This window comes from Podarcis muralis, chromosome 15, assembly GCF_964188315.1.
Source record: "Podarcis muralis chromosome 15, rPodMur119.hap1.1, whole genome shotgun sequence".
In the NCBI taxonomy this organism is placed as follows: Eukaryota; Metazoa; Chordata; class Lepidosauria; order Squamata; family Lacertidae; genus Podarcis; species Podarcis muralis.
Genome location: NC_135669.1, coordinates 12,453,474 through 12,475,807, shown reverse-complemented (window position 1 = coordinate 12,475,807; position 22,334 = coordinate 12,453,474). Strand labels below are relative to the sequence as shown.

At 47.4% G+C, this 22,334-nt stretch overlaps 1 protein-coding gene across 11 annotated transcripts in view; it reads left to right on the top strand.

Annotated features, from left to right (window-relative positions):
• ROBO3 (roundabout guidance receptor 3) overlaps positions 1–22,334 on the top strand; it is a 417,871-nt gene that overhangs the window by 371,159 nt on the left and 24,378 nt on the right. For all 11 annotated transcript variants that reach the window (XM_077919499.1, XM_077919498.1, XM_028708796.2 and 8 more), the window contains 3 exons: positions 7,367–7,572; positions 18,442–18,523; positions 20,567–20,735. In XM_077919499.1, coding sequence (XP_077775625.1) covers positions 7,367–7,572; positions 18,442–18,523; positions 20,567–20,735 — 457 coding nt within the window. The remainder of the gene's footprint in view (positions 1–7,366; positions 7,573–18,441; positions 18,524–20,566; positions 20,736–22,334) is intronic.

Genomic DNA, 22,334 nt, shown 5'->3' with positions numbered 1-22,334 from the left:
ACGCTCTGTCTCATGAGACCAGGGCCCTGCAGGATCTGATTTCTTTCTGCAGGGCCTGTAAGACAGAGTAGTTCTGCCTGGCCTTTGGCTTGGAGCCAATTTGATTCCCTCCTCCTCTTTTTGTTTTCTTTTTCCTTCTGTGATGGAACTCCTATTTGGGGACTTCCCTGGCTTTTTTCTGGCCCACGTAGGACTAGTCTGGATAGTTAGCCTGGGTGAAGACTTGACGTTTTCATCCCCCAAAAAGTTTTTGAGTTTCTGCTGAAATGAGGCTGCATTTTAATGTTATATTTTAATCTTGTTTTTTAAGTTGTATTTCAATCAATTGTTTTATATTTTGTGTTAGCCACCCTGAGCCCGGTCTTGGCTGGGGAGGGTGGGGTGTAAATAAGATTTATTATTATTATTAAGTGCACTGTCTGACCTTGGCATGATAGTTAACTCTTAATGGGAGACCCATGGAAAACTCGGGAGGACGGAATGGGATGGAGTATACTGGAATAGAGCAGAACTGGCTGGCTGGAACCCCGGGGCACTCTACACAGCAACATTTTGTTGCAGCCTCCACTTGTTCTCTTGATTCTCTATCTCTTACCTCTGCCTTGCAGTTCCCCTACCCCTCTTCACTGTCTGTCCTCATGTCAGTTTGCTGACCGAAGGATGTAAGGACGATATTTCAGCTTCGATTCATGGCTGTTTCTGCAGCTGGCTGAGGCCAAGGGTGCCCTCTTAATCCTTCATGCCCTGCTCTCTGGCCCCCTCCCTCCCCTTCCACCCCCCCGCCTCCTCCATTTCCCTTTCCTCTCGCCACTTGCATGACTTGGTTTGCCTCCGCTCAATAGGGCTCTTATTTAGTGTCATTTCTCATAGTGTCAGAGCAAGCTCCCTCCAAGCGCATCTGATCAATGGCATTGATCCACAATAAAACTGGCACCAACGTCAAGCGTCCGGAGAAGCACAAGCGCTAAGCACTTCTTAGCTAGGGCAGGCCGGGTGCTGAGTTCATTAGCACAGCCGCTGGCTTTCTCAGACAAATGAATGGCAGTCCCATTAATAACCAAGTCTTTTGTCTGGAAGCCTGTGTTTAATTGCACTGTCCATAACTGTTTTGCTGTAATCGTAGATTCAGTCTGTTATGGCCGATGGCAGAGGTGGCCAACACAGATGTTGTTAGATTCCGGCTCCCATCATCCCTGATCCTTTGTCATGCTGGGTGGGACTGATGGGAGTGGCAGTCCCAACACCATCCAGAAGGCACCAAGATGACTACCCCTGATCTATGGTCAGGCAAATAGCGTTGTATTCGGCGTTAGCCCTATTTAGAGTAGACCCAGTGAAATCAATGGATACGACTAACTTAGCTTCATTAATTTCAGTGAGTCTACTCTAAGTAGAACTTAGTTGAAAACATGGAGAGGGGAGAAGGCAGGAGCAGGCCCACTAGCCTTGCTGTAAGCTCCATATGTTCCACCAGACCTCCAAACAATGGGTTGTGTCCAGTGCTGGTCCTGCTCAGAGCATGTGCGTTGATATCAATAGGCATGGCTAACTTATGGCCCATTAATTTCAGTGGGTCTACTCTGTGTAGAAGTTAGTTGAAGATGACCCAAGTTGTATGGGCTCTTTATATATGACCCCAGACTCTACAGGAAGCCAAGTCTCCGACCACATGAAGTGAAGCATCACATATACAAGCTGTATGTACACGCCTGGGCTCAGTTCAGAGGTTCAGTGGAACACATGGAAGTTGGGGGCAAGCCCAGTGGACCTGATTCCGCTCTGGCTCTGTGCATTCAGTGAAAACAGATTGTTCAGGGCTGAGCAGGGCTAATAAGACTGTTAGCTGACATACACTACTTAAAGGTGGATGAGGTTTTAGGGGAGGGGTAGCACCTCTGGGGGGGAGGGAACTATCTTTCTTGGGTAGTTTGTCCACCTTTGGCCCCCACCTGCACTCAGCCCTCACCTGTGGCTCCTAGAAGCTGTCAGCATGTGACGGTGGCCACACCCTGATAATGGCTTTGACTGGCTGGCTAAACCAGGTGAGGACAGCTAATGGGTCTCAAACCCTCAGTGAGTTAGGGACTTTCCCTGCAGGCTCTGGCAGATTGAGAGGATGAGACCAATAGTGAGTCCAATGGTCAAGAAGGTGGTTTTTGCACATACTGTAGAGGGAATTGAGAGGCAGATGGGGCTCATCAACCTGGGAAAGTACCCCATCTCGAAGAAGGAAAAATCTGATCCTAAACCTCTTCTGCCTTTTGTGATATCTTTGGGAGAAGAAAAGGCTACACAAATCCAGAGTGGAGTCCCTAAGATGGTTGGATGGCATCTTGGGTGCCTTCTTCTGGCAACTCCTGCAGCCAAGCTGGTGCCAACTGTATTGCTCTGCTTTCCTTTGGACCACATCTGCGAGGCCAAGAGGAGGGTCTTTTCATCCAGGCAGCCCAGGAGCTCCATAAACACTGCCCAGGCTTGTGCCCTCAGTAGGTCACTTTGGTGCTACTAATGCAGTGGTTTGAGTTCACTCCTGGAGGCACATTCCATTGTCTCTCAAGACAGATGGACGTCAACAACTACTTAAAGGGTTGGTTTGTGGCGTGGCTGTCAGTAAAGCTTCTGTGCAGACCTCTGGAGTTGACAGATAGCTGTTAGTGCACCAAGAAGTCCTCCCTAACGCCCAAGTTACCCATTACAACTACAGTGTAGTTGACTGCTGCATGATATTAGTAACATGAAAAAGTGGCAATCACCCCAAGGTTGCCTTAGATTAGTTACACCATACGTCCAGCTTGTCAGCTTAGACTCGCCTTTCTGAGTTCTCGAGCAAAGCTCTTACCCATTGCCTGCTAGCTAAGATCCATTTAACTAGATATTCTGTGGACTGACCCTGTGACCTTATGTTTGTAGTACATGTGCTCTGCCACTTAGCTATGGGTACACAAGTGTGCAGTCACAGACAGCATATTGTAGGTTCCTCAGACAGAAGTGCCTCTACCACAGGATAGATTGATGGCCATAAGATGCAATGATGGCGGACAGCTTTAGGCAAATTCGTGGAGGATGAATCAATAGCTTATTCATGGTTATGTAGATCCTTGTGCTCAAAGACAACAAGCCACTGAAGACCAGTTCCTGAGAGCAGCAGCAGGAGAGGACTTTGCCTTCATGCCTTGCTTTTATGAGTTTAGCAGATCCGTCTGGCTGAATGTTGTGGGAAGGCAGGTTCCGGGCTAGACAGAACTTGGGTTTGAGTCGTACATTCTTATGGAATCTCAGGATTCAAACCCACACAGTGAGAGTGCAAAACCTAAATGAGCAGACCTTGCTTTCTAGGATGCTGCTACAGTGGAGATGCTTTGCTGCCAAAAGAAGTCCATGGCTGCACCAAAAAAATCATGCATCCACTGTTTCCTGGGGCTGCAATGGTACAAAAATGTGGTTACAAAGCACGGATCCACATGGATCCTCAGGATTTTTGCATTGGGTCACCCCAAATTCACCATCAGATCACATAGCATGTCCATGGCTACAGCCTGCACCAAAAAAATCACGCATCCACCGTTGTGTGGGGCCGCAATGGCGCAAAAACGTGGTTACAAAGCAGGGATCCACATAGATTCTCAGGATTTTTGCATTGGGCTACCCCAAACTCACCGTCAAATCATATGCTTGTGGCCACAGCATGAACCACAAAAATCATACATCCACTGTTTCATTCAGAATATTTTTTTTCTTGTTTTCCTCCTCTAAAAACTAGGTGCGTCTTATGGTCAGGTGCGTCTTATGGAGCAAAAAATGCGGTAATTTTCAGTGCTCATTCTTCAGTTGGTAAGGTGCTTTGTTTATTGCAAGGCTCATAGCAATATTAAGGCAGAGGCCAAGAGCCAATTTCTTAAAGATCTTTGTATCCAAAATCAAATAGAACTTGGTTCCCAATAAGTAGGAACCAATGAAAGGCTGTTTTCCCCCCAAAGCTGATGGATGAGCACAGCAGATTAGGTAAGCAGAAATCAACAGGGGAGTGGATATGATGAGTGCATGAATGATGGCCCCATTAAATTACCAGGGGGGAGCAGGCAAAACCTACCCATGCAGTCCCTACCCATGACATCTTCAGCATCTCCAGCCTGTACATTATGTGTGGACATCTGAAGAGGACAAGTCTGTCTTGCAGGCTTCCATGCAGTCTGGAAACCCAATCCGGCAAGCAACACACAAATAAGGGGGGAGGTGGTTAGAGCTTAAGAAACGCTCTGATCCTCCACTGACGGGTGCAGTATATGAATAAAGATGACAGAAACTTTAAGGCAAGTTTCGCTCTTTTGCTTGATCCGCTTTTAGGAAAGCACACCGCCTAATCAAGTAGCGAAGTATGTAAAGCATATTTACATAACTACAATCCAGAGCAAAATGAATTTCCTTTTTTACGCAAAAGGCACAATGCGATTCTTGCAAATTAGTGGAAACGTTTCCCAACATCTCTTCCTTTTTGTTCCCTAATTTTGTGTGCCGAGTCTTGTCAGGCAAATTCCTCTAGTGTAAACAACGCAGCAGGCAGAAGTATTTAATAACAGCCAAATTGATTTCTCATTACTAGGTTACTTCTTAGCGTTTTGTATCACTGCGCCGATACGGATTTCTCTTATTGTGTTAAATAATAGGCAAGTCCATAGGAAATGATTTATGGTCTTCCCCCATGTTAATTCCACACGGGCACCTTGTCTCTGAATAAGAAATCTCTTAACGTGTTTCCTCTCTCATAACAAGCAATTTCTGTGTAAAACGTAGCCTAGTAATGGCTTCACTTTGTTTGTGATGACAGATAGGCAGAAGAGAGATGGGAAAGGAAAGCAAGAATTATGCCTTTCAACGTGCAAGCAAAGACGAAGGCTCTTTTCCTGCAGAGTTAAGCCTCTGGAACTGTGTGTCATTGTGGGTATTTGAGGAGGGGTCCACTGTTGATTCCCTCCCAGACATTTTTTTGTAGTTCTGCAAATCTTGAGGTCCCCCCCCCCCAGCCTGCTAATACCTCCCTCTCATGGATGGATGAATCCATTTCAGCTACATAAGGAGTGGCACTCACAGTGTGAACATTGGAATTAGAGGGATTGATATAAGATGCTTGGAGTAAACACTGGGAAGGATGCTGCCTTCATGTTTGGCATGCAAGAATCCAGCTCCCCAACACTGTGGAAAAGACAAGGCTGAACCAGCTAGACTTGCTGCCTCTTATTATTTCCTAGTCTGCTTTTGGGGAGAGGGAATCTTCTGTGTATTCCCTCTGTTAGCTGTGAGAGGAAAGTTTGCACACATAATTTAGTAACTCGCCGATTTCTTTCCTGTGCCTTCAGAGCAGGCAGGTGATAGCTCAGATTAAAGGTTTGCATTGACACATTTACTGCTGCCTGTCATTCCCAGGCAGTACATCTCCAGGTAATCAATTAATACTTGCCTTTAATTGACTATTTAATTACGCGTTACTAAACAAGCTGATGGATATGAATCCCATCACCTGTAACTTTGGTGGCGGCAAAGGAGCAAATTGCAATCTGTCACAGAAAAGGCTTATAAGATGCTGCAAAGATCACTTCCCTTCTGTGGGGGGGGGGAGCGGGGGCGGGGGAGAAGAACAGAAATACAGAAATGTCACAGCCCAGCGGAAATGAGAGCAGCCCATCACATGAAAGGGAAAATGCTACAAGTGTTGGTCCTGTTTGGGAAATAATAGGAAGGTACACCACAGTATAATACAGGGGTTAAGTACTTAATTCGTTCTGCAGGTCCGTTCTTAACTTGAAACTGTTCTTAACCTGAAGCACCACTTTAGCTAATGGGGCCTCCCACTGCCGCCGCACGATTTCTGTTCTCATCCTGAAGCAAAGTTCTTAACCCTTTATTTCTGGGTTAGCAGAGTCTGTAACCTGAAGCATATGTAACCCGAGGTACCACTGTACTATTGGTAGGGCCAACCAAGAGGAATAGCAAAGGCTGTGAAGCTGATCAGCAATCAAACAAATTCCCCCACTTTGTTCATTTACAGCAGGGGTCGACAGACTTTTTCAGCAGGGGCCAGTCCACTATCCCTCAGACCTTGTGGGGGGCCAGACTATATGGGGGGGGGGAATGAACGAATTCCTGTGCCCCAGAGATGCATTTTAAATAAAAGGACACATTCTACTCATGTAAAAACACCAGGCAGGCCCCACAAATAACCCAGAGATGCATTTTAAATAAAAGGACACATTCTACTCATGTAAAAACACGCTGATTCCCAGACCGTCCGCGGGCCGGATTTAGAAGGCAATTGGGCCGGATCTGGCCCCTGGGCCTTAGTTTGCCTACCCATGATTTACAGGCATTTGTTCCCTGCCTTTTAGCCCAAAAGGCTGTCAGGGTGGCTTACGAAAGTTCAGTTCTAAGATGGTCCTTGCCCTCAGGCTCAATCTGAAGCATGAAAGTGTGGTTTTGTACACAATGGAGAAGCATGGATTTTATCTGCGCACAGATGATTTGCAGTTGATTTAATCTGCAAAGGCATTTTTGTATTCCCAACATGATGCAGTGGTTCATGCTGGGAAGTGCCTTAGTTCAGTGGGAGAGCATCTCCTTTGCGTGCAGAAGTTCCCAGATTTAGTCCCCAAATAGGACTGGGAATGTCCCAGACTGAAGCCCTGGGAAGCCGCTTCAAGTCAGTAGATGATACTGAACTGGATGGACCAATGGTCAGGTCCAGTGCAAAGCAGCTTCCTTTGTTCCTATGTTAGAGTGCCCAACTAGCACTGGGAAGAACTGGGTTCAAATTCCTCCTGGGCCATGAAATTTACTTGGTGACTTGTACCATTCTCAGGTTAACCTACCTTGCAGGGTTATTTTGATGACCAAGGGGGGCAAGATTAGGAACAGAAGAAGGTCCTTGCTGGATCAAACCCAAGCGCCTCCTTAGACCAGCATCCCTTTCCCCCACAGCAGTCAATCAGTTTTTTTTAGGAAGCCTACAAATGGTACTTGAGGACAGTAGTCCTGTTCCTTTGTGGATCGCTAGCAACTGGCATTCAGAGACATGTTGCCTTTATTGTATGTGTATGCATGTCATCCTGAACATGGGAATAAAAATAATTAAGAATCACTATTTAATTAATAATGAATAGCAACCTAGGTAAGTACCTTGACGCAGCATCCTTATGCAAGCTGCCAGGTTCAGAAATCTTGCCTTTGTGATCTTGCTGTTTTTCAAATCCCGAAGTAACTTCTATTGGAAATGTCTGCCTGCTGTAAACTTTTTCACCTGGGCTGCAGCTGAGATAAATGCATTAAATTTAATACGTGCCCTGCTGTTTTTGTTTTGCCTTGCTTTGCCTAATAGTGACCTCGGACCGTATTCCGCCTATTATTCGCCGAGGACCAACCAATCAAACACTTGCCATAGACTCTACCGCACAGCTGCAGTGCCATGTGACTGGGAATCCCCTTCCCAGCATCCAGTGGTTGAAAGATGGCCAGCGGATCGTGGGCAGCGACCCTAGAGTGAGCCTATTGGACAATGGAACTCTACAGATTATGAACCTACAGGTATGTTTCTTGCTTCTCTCCACGTTAGCAGCAGACACAAGTTTCTGTTTCTGGTAGCGGCAGAACTATTTTATTTTCGTATCCCTGCCATGCTCATAAAATTGACAAATTGGAAAGAGTGCATTCATGTTCTTGGCATTTCTTAACATAAGAAAAGCCCTGCTGGATCTAGACCAGTGGTGGCCAAACCTGGCCCTCCAGCTGTTTTGGGACTACAATTCCCATCATCCTTGACGACTGGTCCTGTTAGCTAGGGATGATGGGAGTTGTAGTCCTACTGTAGGAAGGAGTAGAACCCTGTACAAATGTGCATAGCCTGGGAGGTGATATCAGTTGGTTCACAGGTACATATATTGGGATGACACCCGCTGATCGACAGGTGGTTGACTCTATCCCCCTTTTCTGGCACAGTTATCATTCCTCCCGGCAGATGCAATTTGCATCTTTAAATACATAGGTGCATTTAGCATCACATCCAGTAATGCTCACAGGATGGTACATCAGTTGTATATGGCCTGCGTGGCAATATCTGTGACAGCAGGCGGATTCATGTGCCCATCTTTTATGTGATAAAATCAACACGAGTTCTCTCCCTCGTACCCAGTGGCCTTGAGTTCATTTGAACCAACCTTGTGAATGCTCTGATGTGTGTCCAGATCATGGCTTGCTACTTCACGGTGAATTCTGCCCCTCCGGCAAACAAGCATCCAGCAAGCGAATGAATTCCACAGTGTAGTTAGGGGATGAATTGCTTGCTTTCATAATCGTGGTAAATTGCTAAGTAATGAAATTACTTGATAAAAAAAGGGAAGCCTGTAATTGCCTGATTCAAAACTGTATAGGAATTGTTCAACCCTCCTGAATGCTGGCTCAGAGAATGGACTCATAAGCTTCTGTGTGCTTATTAAGACATTAATGTTGTTAACAGGCAGTAAGCAATTGCTTTGTTTTACTGGCTAAAAAACAGCTGAATGCAATTTTCTTGCTCTTAACAAAGTGAATATCAATAAACAAAGAGCCAAGCCAGCCAAATCAGTCCCTTTGCGACACAGCTGAGTCTGAAAACACACTTTGCAGCAAATTCCATTATGGGGAAAGTTATACATAACTTGTCGCTGGGAGCTCGATCATAATTAACCCTCTTTAACTGAACCTCTCGCAGCCACAATTCTCTTTAATTGTCAGCTCCTCTGCTGAAGACTCTTCCGTCTTCTTCCAAAGACTCAGAAATCTGTAAATGTCTCATTGTGGTGACATTTAAAAATAAACCGACCGTTCCATTAGCGACGTTCAAGGTCAACTCGCAGAGTATTGCCAAGTATCTCCCAGACATAAGCTACACAGCATTTGTGGGGAGATTTCTCACATTCTGAGTTAACATTTGCGATGTGTGTGGTCTCCTATCCCAACTCAGGGAAGGAAAGTGGTGTGGTGGTGATATCCGGCATGCTGGTTTTGATCTTCAAAGCCCTTCTTGGCCTGGGCCCCTTGGTATTTGAAGGATGACCTATTTCCATAGTTACCTAACTGAGCCATGGCACCTGCCCTCTCAAAGTTGATTCCCTACCATGAGCTCCAGTCAAAAGCACCAGGTCAGGGAAGACGGCTTGAGATCATGAACGGAGACCTTTCTCCAAGTGATGTATCCAATGAGATACAGTGGAGAGAAAGGGTGTTTTCAGCAGTGCCTCTCTCTACAGCCTTACTTATTGCATCTATACCCCAGCTTTATCTCCAAGAAACTGAAGGTGACATACATTGTTCTCTCCTTGAGAGCCAGTGTGGTGTAGTGGTTAAGAGCGGTAGTCTCGTAATCTGGGGAACCGGGTTCGTGTCTCTGCTCCTCCACATGCAGCTGCTGGGTGACCTTGGGCCAGTCACACTTCTCTGAAGTCTCTCAGCCCCACTCACCTCAGAGTGTTTGTTGTGGGGGAGGAAGGGAAAGGAGAATGTTAGCCGCTTTGAGACTCCTGAAGGGGAGTGAAAGGCGGGATATCAAATCCAAACTCTTCTTCTTCCTCCTCCTCATTTAATCCCCACAACAATCCAGTGAGGTTAGGCTGTGAGGCAGTGACTGGCCCAAGGTCGCACAGTCAACTTCATGGCCAAGTGGGGATTCGAACCCTAGTCTCCCAGGTCCTACTCCTGCCTGCTAACTACTACAGCACCACACTAACTCTCTTTTCTTTTGTGGAATGTGCTCCTCAGAGAGGTGTACCTGGCACCCTTTTTTTTGTATTTTTAGTGCCAGGAAAATCCCTTTTGTATTTTGTCAGGTCTTTTCAGCTTGATGCTACGCTGCGGCTTTCAGCACAATTGTTCAGCTCCGTGACTTTATTGTAACTGATCATCCCTGGAATCTTTTCATCTCTTGATCTCTCTTTTAAAGCGGTTTGTTTTGATTTTATGGTTCTTCTTTGATGCTGCTTCATTTGTCTCGTGGTCACTGCAGATTTTACTTTGCCTTGCTTTGTACACCTGTTATTTGGTGGCTGATGAATTGAATGGATGGATGTACATATACAGTAAGGAATTACTTAAGCAATTGGATTTTGTTTTGTAAATGGCTTAAGTGCCACCTTGGTGTTAAACCTGGGAGAGGGCCTTTTTGGTGGCTGCTCCCAGACTTTGGAAGTCCTTTTGTAGAGAAGATAGGTTGGCTTACTTCTTGTTGTCCTTCCATCAGCAGGTAAAGACTTTCTTGCTCCAATAGGCTTTTGGGAACTGATTGCTTTTAATGAAAAGGCTGGTACTGTGATGTTTTTATTGTAATGACCTTATGTGACATTATACATATCCTACTAAACATTCTACTAATGTTTACCGTATTTTTCGTCCCATAGGATGCTCCGTCCCATAGGACGCACCTAGTTTTTTTGGGGGGAAATAAAGGAAATTCCCCCCCTTTATTTCCCCCCCAAAAGCAGGTCGGGGAAACCGAACCAGGTCGAGGAACAGTGGGATGGCGGCGCTGCGCCTCCCTGATGTCCCCCGAGCTTGTGGGGCTGGCCGATGTCTGCCCGGCGGGCAGGGCGCTCTGCTTCAGGGTGCCTTGCGCGCCGGGGGGCAGGCTGCTATCCGCAGCGTGGGGAGCCCTGCGGGGAACTCCTGCAGGGCTCCCCACGCTGCAGAGGTGTTCCCGAAGCACCGGGTGCTCTGCTTTCAGGGCGCCCGACGCTCCGGGAAGCAGGCTGCTATCCGCAGCCTAGACAGCCCTATGGGACCTCCCACAGGGCTGCCTAGGCTGCGGGTGTCTTCCTGAAGCCTGGAGAGCAAGAGGGGTCGGTGCGCACCGACCCCTCTTGCTCTCCAAGCTTCAGCGAAAGCCTGCATTCGCCCCATAGGACGTACCCAGATTTCCCCTTCATTTTTGGAGGGGGAAAAGTGTGTCCTATAGGGCGAAAAATACGGTAATTAACAATGTTTAATTGTTCCTAAATGATGGCTTTTTAGTATGTTCTTAGCTGTTTCTATTTTAGTTGTAAGCCATTTTGAGTCCCTGTCAGGCTAAAAGGTGGTATGTAAATAAACTAAATATAATAATTAGATAGATAGATGATAGATAGATAGATAGATAGATAGATAGATAGATAGATAGATAGATGATAGATAGATAGAGATAGAGATAGAGATTAGATATAGATATAGATATAGATATAGATATAGATATAGATTAGATATAGATATAGATATAGATATAGATATAGATATAGATATATATCACAGCAGCAGCAATACTTTCCTCCATATCGGTCTGCCCATGCACTGAAGATTGTTATCTGAAGCCCTCCTCCAGGTGCAGGCTTTAAGGGTTGTCATTGTGGGACACCAGCCCAAGCCCATAGCCCTACAGGGCTTCTAATCCCACTCTCTGGAGACTCCTGCTGCGTAGCCTGTTGTGTTCATCTGCCATTGCCAAGCATGCAAGCAGTGATGAGAGTTAAGAAGATACAGCAGTATTCTCCACCTTCTTTGAGATCTCCTTCTGGACGGTTGCATAGATTGGGCCCAGAAGGAAAGGGTCAGCAAATGGACAGCTGTGCCTTGGAGAGGGTCCTACAGATAGCATCTTGACCCCCCCCCCATATATATATATATATATATATATATATATATATATATATATGCAGGTTTTGGTGTCCTCGGGTATCTTCCCGTGTAAAAGTTGGGGTGTCTAGGCGACGTTTCGACGAGGTCTCACTCGTCATCTTCAGGCTGGTGCTTTCGGCTTCTTGTTACTGGAACAGAGCAGGATCTCAGTGTTTGAGTTCCTATAAATACTGTTGAGGAGGTTCTGGGCAGAGAGGAAGTTCCCAGGCAAGTTCCTCAACAGTATTTATAGGAACTCAAACACTGAGATCCTGCTCTGTTCCAGTAACAAGAAGCCGAAAGCACCAGCCTGAAGATGACGAGTGAGACCTCGTCGAAACGTCGCCTAGACACCCCAACTTTTACACGGGAAGATACCCGAGGACACCAAAACCTGCATTCCTGTACCCGTGAAAATCTACGAAAGCAAATATATATATATATATACACACCCACCTGGAGCCATGGCCCTCACCAGCTGAAGCAAGGCAACCCAGCAAATAGCAGGATGTTCAACCATAGGTTGATAGGATGCTTTTTAGTTTTGCAAGGTGGGAATTGTGATACAGCAACAGCCCTCTGGAAACATCTGGAGCATCAGGCTCCAGAAGAGGAGCATCCTAATGGTCAGAAGGGCAAACTGTATCGTTCTGTGTCTCCAGTGTCTGTGTCTCTATGCGCAGAGGGACCTGGTGGGACACATCACATGCATTTTGATGCATTACAGTCATGCGTAGTTTTACAGCTCCGATTCCCCACGGGTTCAACCAACACCATGTCGCCTGACATCTTCATATACTCTCCCCTGCTACAAGCTTATTTATGTATATTTACAGTATAGCGGGGTGGGGGGTAGGGTAGGAGATGATGGGAAATGTGGTGCCTCTCACCCCAGTGGGAAATCCAAGTTGTAAACCATACTGCTGCAATAAATGAATTGGAATGTGCCTGAAGTAGCACCCCGTAACAGTTGGATAACCAGGGAGAAAGGCATTTTGTGCAAACATGGAGCCCTCAGAAACCCCTCCTAGCGGTGCAGCAATAAAACTGCTAGCACATTTGCAAAGCTAAGCAGGGTCTGGTAGGGTTTCAAATTGGATGGGGGACCATGTTGTTGAGATTCCTGCATTGCAGAGGCTTGGACTAGATCAGGCTTCCTCAATCTCGGCCCTCCAGATGTTTTGAGGCTACAATTCCCAGCATCCCTGACCACTGGTCCTGCTAGCTAAGGATCATGGGAGTTGTAGGCCAAAAACATCTGGAGGGCCGAGGTTGAGGAAGCCTGGACTAGATTCTATTATTCTAAGGTAGGATTGGCCGAACATTTGCTTTCTCACCATTAAGATGTCCCTCCAGAGCTCAGTACTATTGATAAATTGGGACACGGGTGGCGCTGTGGTCTAAAACCACTGAGCCTCTTGGGCTTGCCAATCAGAAGGTCGGCAGTTCAAATCCCCACAACAGTGTGAGCTCCTGTTGCTCTGTCCCAGCTCCTGCCAACCTAGCAGTTCGAAAGCACACCAGTGCAAGTAGATAAATAGTTACCCCTGCGGCAGGAAGGTAAACGGCGTTTCCGTGCGCTCTGGTTTCCGTCACGGTGTTCCATTGTGCCAGAAGTGGTTTAATCCTGCTGGCCACATGACCAGAAAGCTGTCTGTGGACGAACGCCGGCTCCCTTGGCCTGAAAGTGCCACAACCCTTGGCTCCCTTGGCCTGAGCTCCACAACCCCGTAGTCGCCTTTGCTTGGACTTAACCATCCAGTGGTCCTTTACCCTTTTACTTTTTTACTATAGATGAGGCAGTTAGGCAAGGTGCAAGTTTACCTTGATCTATTAGGATGCTTTGGGGTTGGGGGCCCATCAACAGCTAATTGCTGCAGATCTCCTATCCACAATGAGTTTTCGAAAGAGGCCACTATGAGAGTGAGGACTGGCCTGTAGCTCCTGATGGGGTAGGACCGAGCTGCTCTCCCATCACCACTATTGCTGCAATCTTCAGGGATGGGGTTGTGGCAGGGACTGTGAGGTTTGGACTGTGTGGATACAGCCAGTGTGGTGTAGTGGTTGAGAGCGGTGGACTCGTAATCTGGTGAACCGGGTTCAATTCCCCGCTCCTCCACATGCAGCTGCTGGGTGACCTTGGGCCAGTCACACTTCTCTGAAGTCTCTCAGCCCCACTCACCTCACAGAGTGTTTGTTGTGGGGGAGGAAGGGAAAGGAGAATGTTAGCCGCTTTGAGACTCCTTTGGGTAGTGATAAAGCAGGGTATCAAATCCAAACTCTTCTTCTCTTCTTCTTCTTCTACTGTTGGGAGCCTGGCCCTGTGCTCCTCTCCACTTGCCAACCAGCCGGACTCCTCCCTGCGCGGGTGGGCAGGTGGCTCAGTGCTGCCCCTCTATGCTCCAGTGAGGGTGGAGTTGCTGTGGCAGCGAGGGATGAGCCGGTGCAATCGCAGCCCAGCATGTGTGGGCCTGCCCTGGACAGCAGCGGCCCATGCTACACCACTGCATTGGACACAGTCATGCAGTTGACATCATTTCCGGTCTGGCCCTTGTTCCACTGTCAGTAAAGCCACATGGCTCGTTCTTGGGAGGCTGAACACCACAAAGGAAGGCAAACTCCTTTGTTCTTCTTGTGCCCTTTGGGTAAAGGCTATAGCTCAGCAGTAGAGCATCTGCTTTTCATGCAGAAGGTCCCAGGTTCAATCCCTAGGTAGGACTGGGAGAGAGCCCTGCTGAAATCCTGGAGAGTTGCTTCCTTGGTGCATAATCTGAACATAGCTGTGGGCTGTGAGGAGGCTCCTGACTCCGAAAAGCTCAGTTGGAGCTTTTGGGGGCAGTCTATAGCTCTCTCCCCTCCACCAAACAATCCCAAGGTGGGTGTGTCCAACTTGCCCTTTTGCTGCACCGGAGTCAGATCAGGCGATGGGGTAACGTGGAGGTTATTCATGAATTACTTATCAAAACACAGAGCTCACGCTAAACATTTGTTTAAAAATTGATGCTGGCAGTCAGCGGGGAGTGAAATATTTCACGTTAGTTTTGTGCCTTCATTGTGTCAGAGTCAGAAGGTTAATGCATCTGCCGGGTCCCAGCGCGCCTAATAGCATCGTTTTATAGCAGTTGTGGCTCTTTGCCCAGGAAAAAATTAGAGCTGTCAGGTGGACTGGAGGACTAGCATGAGTTAATGGTCCCCCAGGACGGGCCGCCTCATCAGGCCACTCTGATTCATGGGGAAAAGTGGGGCAGCCATCCCCAAGTTGCAGCTTCAGAGCCCACCTGGTGGGGACATTAAAGTGATCCCCTCTCTTCCCGCTCACTGCCCCATAGCAGTGGCAAGCTGCAAGCCATTCTCAACCTCCATTTCAGTGCCTTTGCTTTTGATTCTCCATGGGAGAACATGTGCTATGCGTGCAGAAGATTCTAGGATTGGTCCCTGGTACCAGCAATTCAAAAGATTAGGTAGCAAGAAATGGGGCAGGCCTCTGCCAGAGACCACGAAGATATACCTGCTGCCATTCAGAGTAGGTGATCCTGAGCTTGATAGACAAATAGGCTGAGCTGCCATAAGGCAGGTCTCTATCTTATATTTGCGCTCATCCTCCATCAGTTCAGTGTTAGAAACTCAGATATATAAGCTAGGCGCCAAACAGCTCCTTAAACCAGGGTTACAGTCGCCAAAACGGAATGCTTCATCGCCATTTTGGGGCACGACGGTTCGAAAGTCGTATTTTTCAATAAGTATTTTTGGTTCCTACAATTCATTCTGATTATGCAGATAAACTATAATGGACAAAATTCTACAGGATGTGTTGCTAGTGTGTGAAAACAGTCAAGATCTCAGAATCCCCAGGCATGCATCTCCAGATGGTGGAGACGTCAGATGCCATCCTGGCTCCTGGGCATCTTCACTTGGTCAGCCCTGATTTGTAGTCTGTAATGATGTGGTGGTGGTGGTGGTTGTTTTAAATCATTTGTTTTGTCGCTTTTTAATTTTATAATTGTTTTATTGTTCTGTGTTATGCACTGTATTGTGAGCTGCCCTGGGATCTCCATTTGCTGAAGGGCAGTTTAAAAGCTCAGTACATACATACATACATACATACATACCTGCATATATATGTGCATACATTTATTGGTATGTCACCTTCCCTCCAGCTGAGGCCGGTGTGCCTGCTGCAACCTCTCGCAGGCAGTGACAGCCCAGCCACAGTTACTGAGGTCCTAACAGGACTGGATTTCTCCAAAGGGGCAATTCTCGGAAACATCAATTAGTTCAAAATCCTGTGGCGAGACTGCCAGCCCTGGTATGCAGGTGGCGCTATGGTCTAAAGCACTGAGCTTCCTGGGCTTGCCGATCAGTAGGTTGGCGGTTCAAATCCCCACAATGGAGTGAGCTCCCGTTGCTCCGTCCCAGCTCCTGCCAATCTAGCAGTTCAAAAGCACACCGGTGCAAGTAGATAAATAGGTACCGCTGTGGCGGGAAGGTAAACAGTGTTTCTGTGCGCTCTGGTTTCCGTCACAGTGTTCCATTGTGCCAGAAGCAGTTTAGACATGCTGGCCACATGACCCGGAAAGCTGCCTGTGGACAAACACCGGCTCCCTCAGCCTCAAAGCGAGATGAGCGCTGCAACCCCATAGTCATCTTTGACAGGACTTAACCATCCAGGGCTCCTTTACCTTCTTTACCATGATTCTGGAGCACCTCCACTGGCTGCCAGTCCATTTCCAAGTAGAATCAACCTGAGGGTGCCTGAGGGATCGCCTCCTCCCAGATGTGAAGGCCCGCAGCTCAGTGGCAAAGCATTTACTTTGTGCACAAAAGGTCCCGGGCTCAATTCCTAGCAGCTCCAAGTAGGGCTGAGAAAGGTCTTTGCCTGAAACCTGCCAGTCAGTGTAGACAATACTGAGCTATATGGATCAACAGTCTCACCCAGTAGAAGGGAGCTTCTTATATTCCTATTTACCCATGTGCTAAGATGAGGCAAGGTTTACCTTGCCTGGGCTGGTTCACTCCCTTCATGGGCAGAGACGTTTTCCGGCATCTGCACATGCGCAGGCGTGATTTCCGGTGCCACGGAAGCGAGTACTCATGCCATACCACACCAGTTTAGCGCAGCACGTGGGGACTTTCCAAGAGGGTGGCTCGGTTCGGGGGCAGCTCGTGGGCTAGTTAAATGACCCCTGTGGGCTGCTTGTGGCCCATGGGCCTTAGGTTGCCAACCCCTGCATTAGAGAATCTTCTCCAAGTGCCCCTCACTTCTGAGGTTAGGTGAGTGGCTCTTAGTGAGATTGCCTTTTGGCCATGGGGCTCTGTCTGTGGCGGAGTTGGGCAACATGTGGCCCACAGATGTTGTTGGACCCCGATTCCCATCAGTCCCAGACCCAGCTTCCACACTACTAATCTGGAGGATGCTCTCCCTATTCCTTCTCTCCTTTCAGCAATAGGCAAATACCTTTTTAGTTTAATTTTCCCAGGCCTTTTAAAATGTCATCCTGAACTTCTTCATTTTTTAAGTGCCGTTGTGTTTTTTCACCTGCTGCATTTTATTAGCTCTCCCTTTTTAATGTATTTTTTTATTCTCGTTGTTTGAATTGGGTGGTTTTTTCCCTCTATCTTAAATGTTAGCTGCCCTGGAAATATTCATATTGGCAGGATACCCACTTTAAAATAATAAATAAAGCAGCCTTTATCATTAACCGTCTATGTGGGAGGGAGGGATTATGAAAGATAACTACTATATGGCAGGTAGTTTTATTATCCCCATATTAAAGATTAGAGGGGTGAGGCCAGGGCAGCTCAGTGAATTTGCACCGGAGGAGCAATTAAAAACGGAGGACGTTCCAGCTCTTGGGCCTTCATGCACAGCCATACTTGGAATGCTGTGTGCAGCTCTGATTACCAGACCTCAGAAGGGGAATTGTAGAGCTGGGGACAGTGCAGAAAGGGGCAAGGCACATAGATAAGTTATAGTATTCACAACCCAAATATGTGGGGGTGGCTTAATTGCGAAGCAGGTAGACAAATCCGTGGAGGTTATGACTGCTTGTTATGATGACTATATACAGTGCTATTTTTCTAGAAAAAGAGGTGCTGGAACTCACCATGACAGTAGTGGAAAGTGGCATGAAGATGAACATGATCACTGGGGTTTGTCGTATTGCAGTCTCCTTCCATTAAGTTCACACATCCTACTTCTCCTAGTGTTATGTACTGAGTTGAATAGGATCTAAAATGCAACAGTCTGATTGGTCCTAGAACAATAGGATCCAAAATGCAGCAATCTGATTGGTCCTAGAACAATAGGATTCAGAATGCAGCAGTCTGATTGGTCCTAGAACAATGCAGCAGTATGGTTGGTCTGCAGGAGCCACCCAATCCAGCTCCAGATGGAAGTGAATCCACAACCTGATTGGCCTACAGGAGAATTCCGGAATTAGCCAATCAAGTGCAGCCCATTGTGTAAATAATGTATATAAAGCAGATACTTTGGGGGAACATTCATTCCTCCTCACCACTATGAGCTGAATAAAGAGCATGAAATCCACTCTCGACTCTGAGTATATTTCACTTAGTACTCTGAGAAAATGCATAGGACTTCTTCTTAGGATGAAATGTGGATTCCCCTACCCCATGTCCCAATACACAAACACGGAAGGAGATCTATACAGCATCTACTGCCTGCATACCAGACGGTGAAACGCCCCCAAAGCATGAGCTGTGGCTGCAGTGAGTTGTCAGTGGAAATGAATAACATCCTCCCTTTTCTGCACGTTCCAGGTTTCAGACTCGGGGTTGTACGTTTGCATCGCTACCAGTTCAACCGGCGAGACAAGATGGAGTGGGTTTCTGGCAGTGCAAGGTCAGTGATGTTGAGGGAAGGGCAGGAAGTGGACTCAAAGGCATGAGGTTTACGCTATTGGACCTCTTCAGACATCCTCTAAATGCATTAGCTGGGCACCTGGGGAGAGGCAGTGAAGCATTGGTATCCATGGAATTGGGGTGGGGTGCCTCCCCACAGAAGAACAACAACCCCCAGTTTCCCAACTTTCATTTTAAAATAAGGAATAAGCTTTTAGCACTTGTAGAACCTGAGATACGAGGCAAAAATTACAGACACTTTTTACTAATAGTTTGAGAAAATAGCCTCCTCCCAACTTTCAGTGTTTTACTTTGCTCCTCCCCTTGGAAAAGTTGCTACAGGCACCTATGATGTAGCCATCATTGTTCCCGTTGCCCTCTGTGACTTGGAGGACAACTGTTAGAAGCAGGGACCCTCTGTCCATTTCCCCAAGTCCGTGGGGCTGGACCTTGGAACTGTGATGAGAGCAACTCAGACTGGAAACCTATGTAAGAGCTGGAGGCTCCACCCCTTTCTGGCTGTCAGTCAGGCCCTGATTCTGCACGTGGTTTCCCCCTCCTCCCGAGTAGCTTCACATGCAGCTTGCTGGGCAGTGCCTGGTTTCCATCGCCTCTCATCCTTTGGCTCTGGGGGAGATGTGGGGACATGTTGGAGAGCCAGCCCAGAGACCCAGCTGCTGGGGTGGCATCTCCAAGCCCTGGGACAGGAGATCTCAGGTTCATGGTCTTGGCAGGCCTGAATCCTGACACTCTCCTGAACTTGCAGAGTGTGCATCTCAGAGCCCTGGAAAGCCGGGATTCTGAAATTCATGAAGAGCTTCCACAAGCCCAGGATGGTCTTCACACAGCCACCCTCCAACTCAGGAAGGGCGACAAGAGTTCCCTTCCAGGCCTGCTGTGATCCTGATAATCCCACCATCAGTTAATGTTATTTGCATTTTTTGAAAAATAGGCTTCACATTGAGTACACAGATGCATTTAACATTGCATCTAGTTTTGGCCCTTAGCTATGTCAAGCTTTGAATTGTGTTTCTTCTGCAGCAGAAAGGGGTCAACTTCAAAGCATGCGTCTCTATTCAGTATAAAATGCATATTCTTTTAACCTGGTTGGCTGTGTATCCACCACTTGCTACACTCCATGCGAGGATGAGTGGATTAATTTTTTGGTCCAATCAGCTGTTGTGGGGTTTGGACTCACAAAGCCACAGTCATCTCTCCAGGCCTGCAATTGTAGGCTCACATGTGTCCCTGGAGCGGAGGACTTTGCCTGCCTCCTAGCACAGGAGCCCTGTCTGCATTCTCCTGTGTGAACAGTTCATTTAAAAACCAACCAATAAACTGCCCTCTGATTTTAAGCCCAGCAAGCACATTCCTGCCTTGGAGAGCCATGCCAGGCTGTTAAATGTAAAACCACCTCAAGGAATAAATGTTGATGTGGAGATGTGATGATGAGCCAGGTTTCTCAGACCTCACAGAAGGTTTTTTTAGGGGGGTGGTTTCCCTTGCATGCAAGGAGAGCTTCCATTTCTCCAAGGTTGGTTTTGGAAAACAAACACCCCAGTAAGAAAGCAAAGTCTCAATCCCACTACAAGCCCCCGGCGCCCAGTAATTTGGGAGCTGCTGCTCATTTACAGATGTGCTGGTATAATAAAATATAGCCGTTCTTGAAGCGGCTGATTCTGCCTCCTAAATGAAGAGAAGGTTCTTTTCCCCAGGAAAGGTTGGGGCATGGACAGTCCCTCGCCTTGCCCACAGCAGGTGGTTGTCTTGGCTTTACACAGGGGTTGCTGAAAAACCACATCAGTGCATTCTCAGGTCCTGTTAAGAATGCAGATAGTTTATATCTTAATTGTTCTGAGCATGCATTTTTGCTTTGTCAAGGTAAAACACATTGATAGACCACAGGTTTTTTGGCTGACAACTATGCAAGCAAGCTGTGCAGGGCTGAATTCAGCTTGCCCCTTATATAAAGGCCCTGATCCCTGATCCTCCTCTTAGGGCTCTCTGCCATTCTCATTCTCTTCTTCCACATTTGCTTCTGCAGAGAACGGGGCTGACCTCCAGACTCAGCTTCCGGAGCCAAGCCTTCTCCCAGGTCCGCCCTCTGCACCTCTGGTCACGGACGTCACCAAAAACAGTGTCGCTTTGATCTGGAAGCCAAACCCTGTGAGTGGGGGAGCCGCTGTCAGTTCATACATAATCGAAGCATTCAGGTAACTCATGTTGTTACTCAAAAGTAATCCCACCTACCTGCCCTCACCCGCAGTGTCTTTGGGCTCAAAATGGAGAGACAGTTTGAGGGTGGTAGAAAATGAACAGCTTATTACAGGGTTGGGGAGACATTTTAACCCTGAGGGCTGCATTCCCTCATTCCCAACCCTCTGAGGGCCAGCAGTAAAGGTAAAGGGACCCCTGACCATTAGGTCCAGTCGTGGCCGACTCTGGGGTTGCGGCACTCATCTCGCTTTATTAGCCAAGGGAGCCGGCGTACAACTTCCGGGTCATGGGGCCAGCATGACTAAGCTGCTTCTGGCAAACCAGAGCAGTGCACGGAAACGCCGTTTATCTTCCCGCTGGAGCGGTACCTTTTTATCTACTTGCACTTTGACGTGCTTTCGAACTGCTAGGTTGGCAGGAGCAGGGACCGAGCAACGGGAGCTCACCCCGACGTGGGGATTCGAACTGCCGACCTTCTGATCAGCAAGTCCTAGGCTCTATGGTTTAACCCACAGCGCCACCTGCATCCCTGAGGGCCAGCAGTAGGTGGGGCCAAAAAGGTGGGAGAAGGCAAAGTTCATCAGTGAGCAAGGCCACATTCTCTCTCTCTCTCTCTCTCTCTCTCTCACACACACACACACACACACACACACACACACACATACACACACACACAATCATGTAAGCACATGGAGAGCTCCTCAAATGACTCCTTTATTAGGTGCTCATCCTGATTGCTTGCACAACATGCGCATAAGGGTCAGGCTGCATCCTGTCTTTATGGAGCATGCAGATCAGCTATTGGGTCGGTGGTTGTCTTATTGCCCCTTCCCTGTTCTTCAGATTATCCGAGGAGCAGGGAGGGGAAGAATTTCACCTCCATCACAATGCTGAGCTGGACCCCCATGGCCGGCCCCACATTGCAATGGGTATGAAAACCGCACCTTCCCACTCTTCAGGTCATTCCCCACCCCAGCCAGGCATGTACTGTAAGAAGCCAGCAGTTCCAACCTGCCTTTGTGCAAGCAGAAACGTTTCCATTTTTCTGCAGTTCAGCTTCTGCTAAATATTAAATTATTTGTCTTGTTGCCCACTGTTCAATGTAATAAAATTATGTATGTAAATTAAATGTAACTAATGGTGTCATTATTGCCACACCATTCATTTCAATGTGAAGGAAACACACTGTAATTTCAGTTTGGGGGGGTGGGAGGCTCTGTCATCAACAACAGTGAATACTTATTGATTATGGACATGTAAGGAATGTCCGGCATTGACAATTTCCTCTTCATTTTCTGTTTTCTCCGACATCTCTAATCGTGGGTTAGTTGATGGGCAGATCAATTCAATGCATTCTGTTGGTCTGGTAGCCACTGCCACTAGCATAACATGAGTATAACGTAGCCAGAATCCTTGACACCTCCAGTCGGCAAAAACAGAGCATAATGTTTGTGTTGTAAATGTGGGATTAAAAAAGGAAGACCCTACCTTGCTTGCTGCTTGCCCTGCTGTCAGGTTGTGCAAGAATTGGAATTCTCATTGCGGATGTCTAGGTCAAACCAACAACTCTCATTTACAATACATAGTGTGTAACC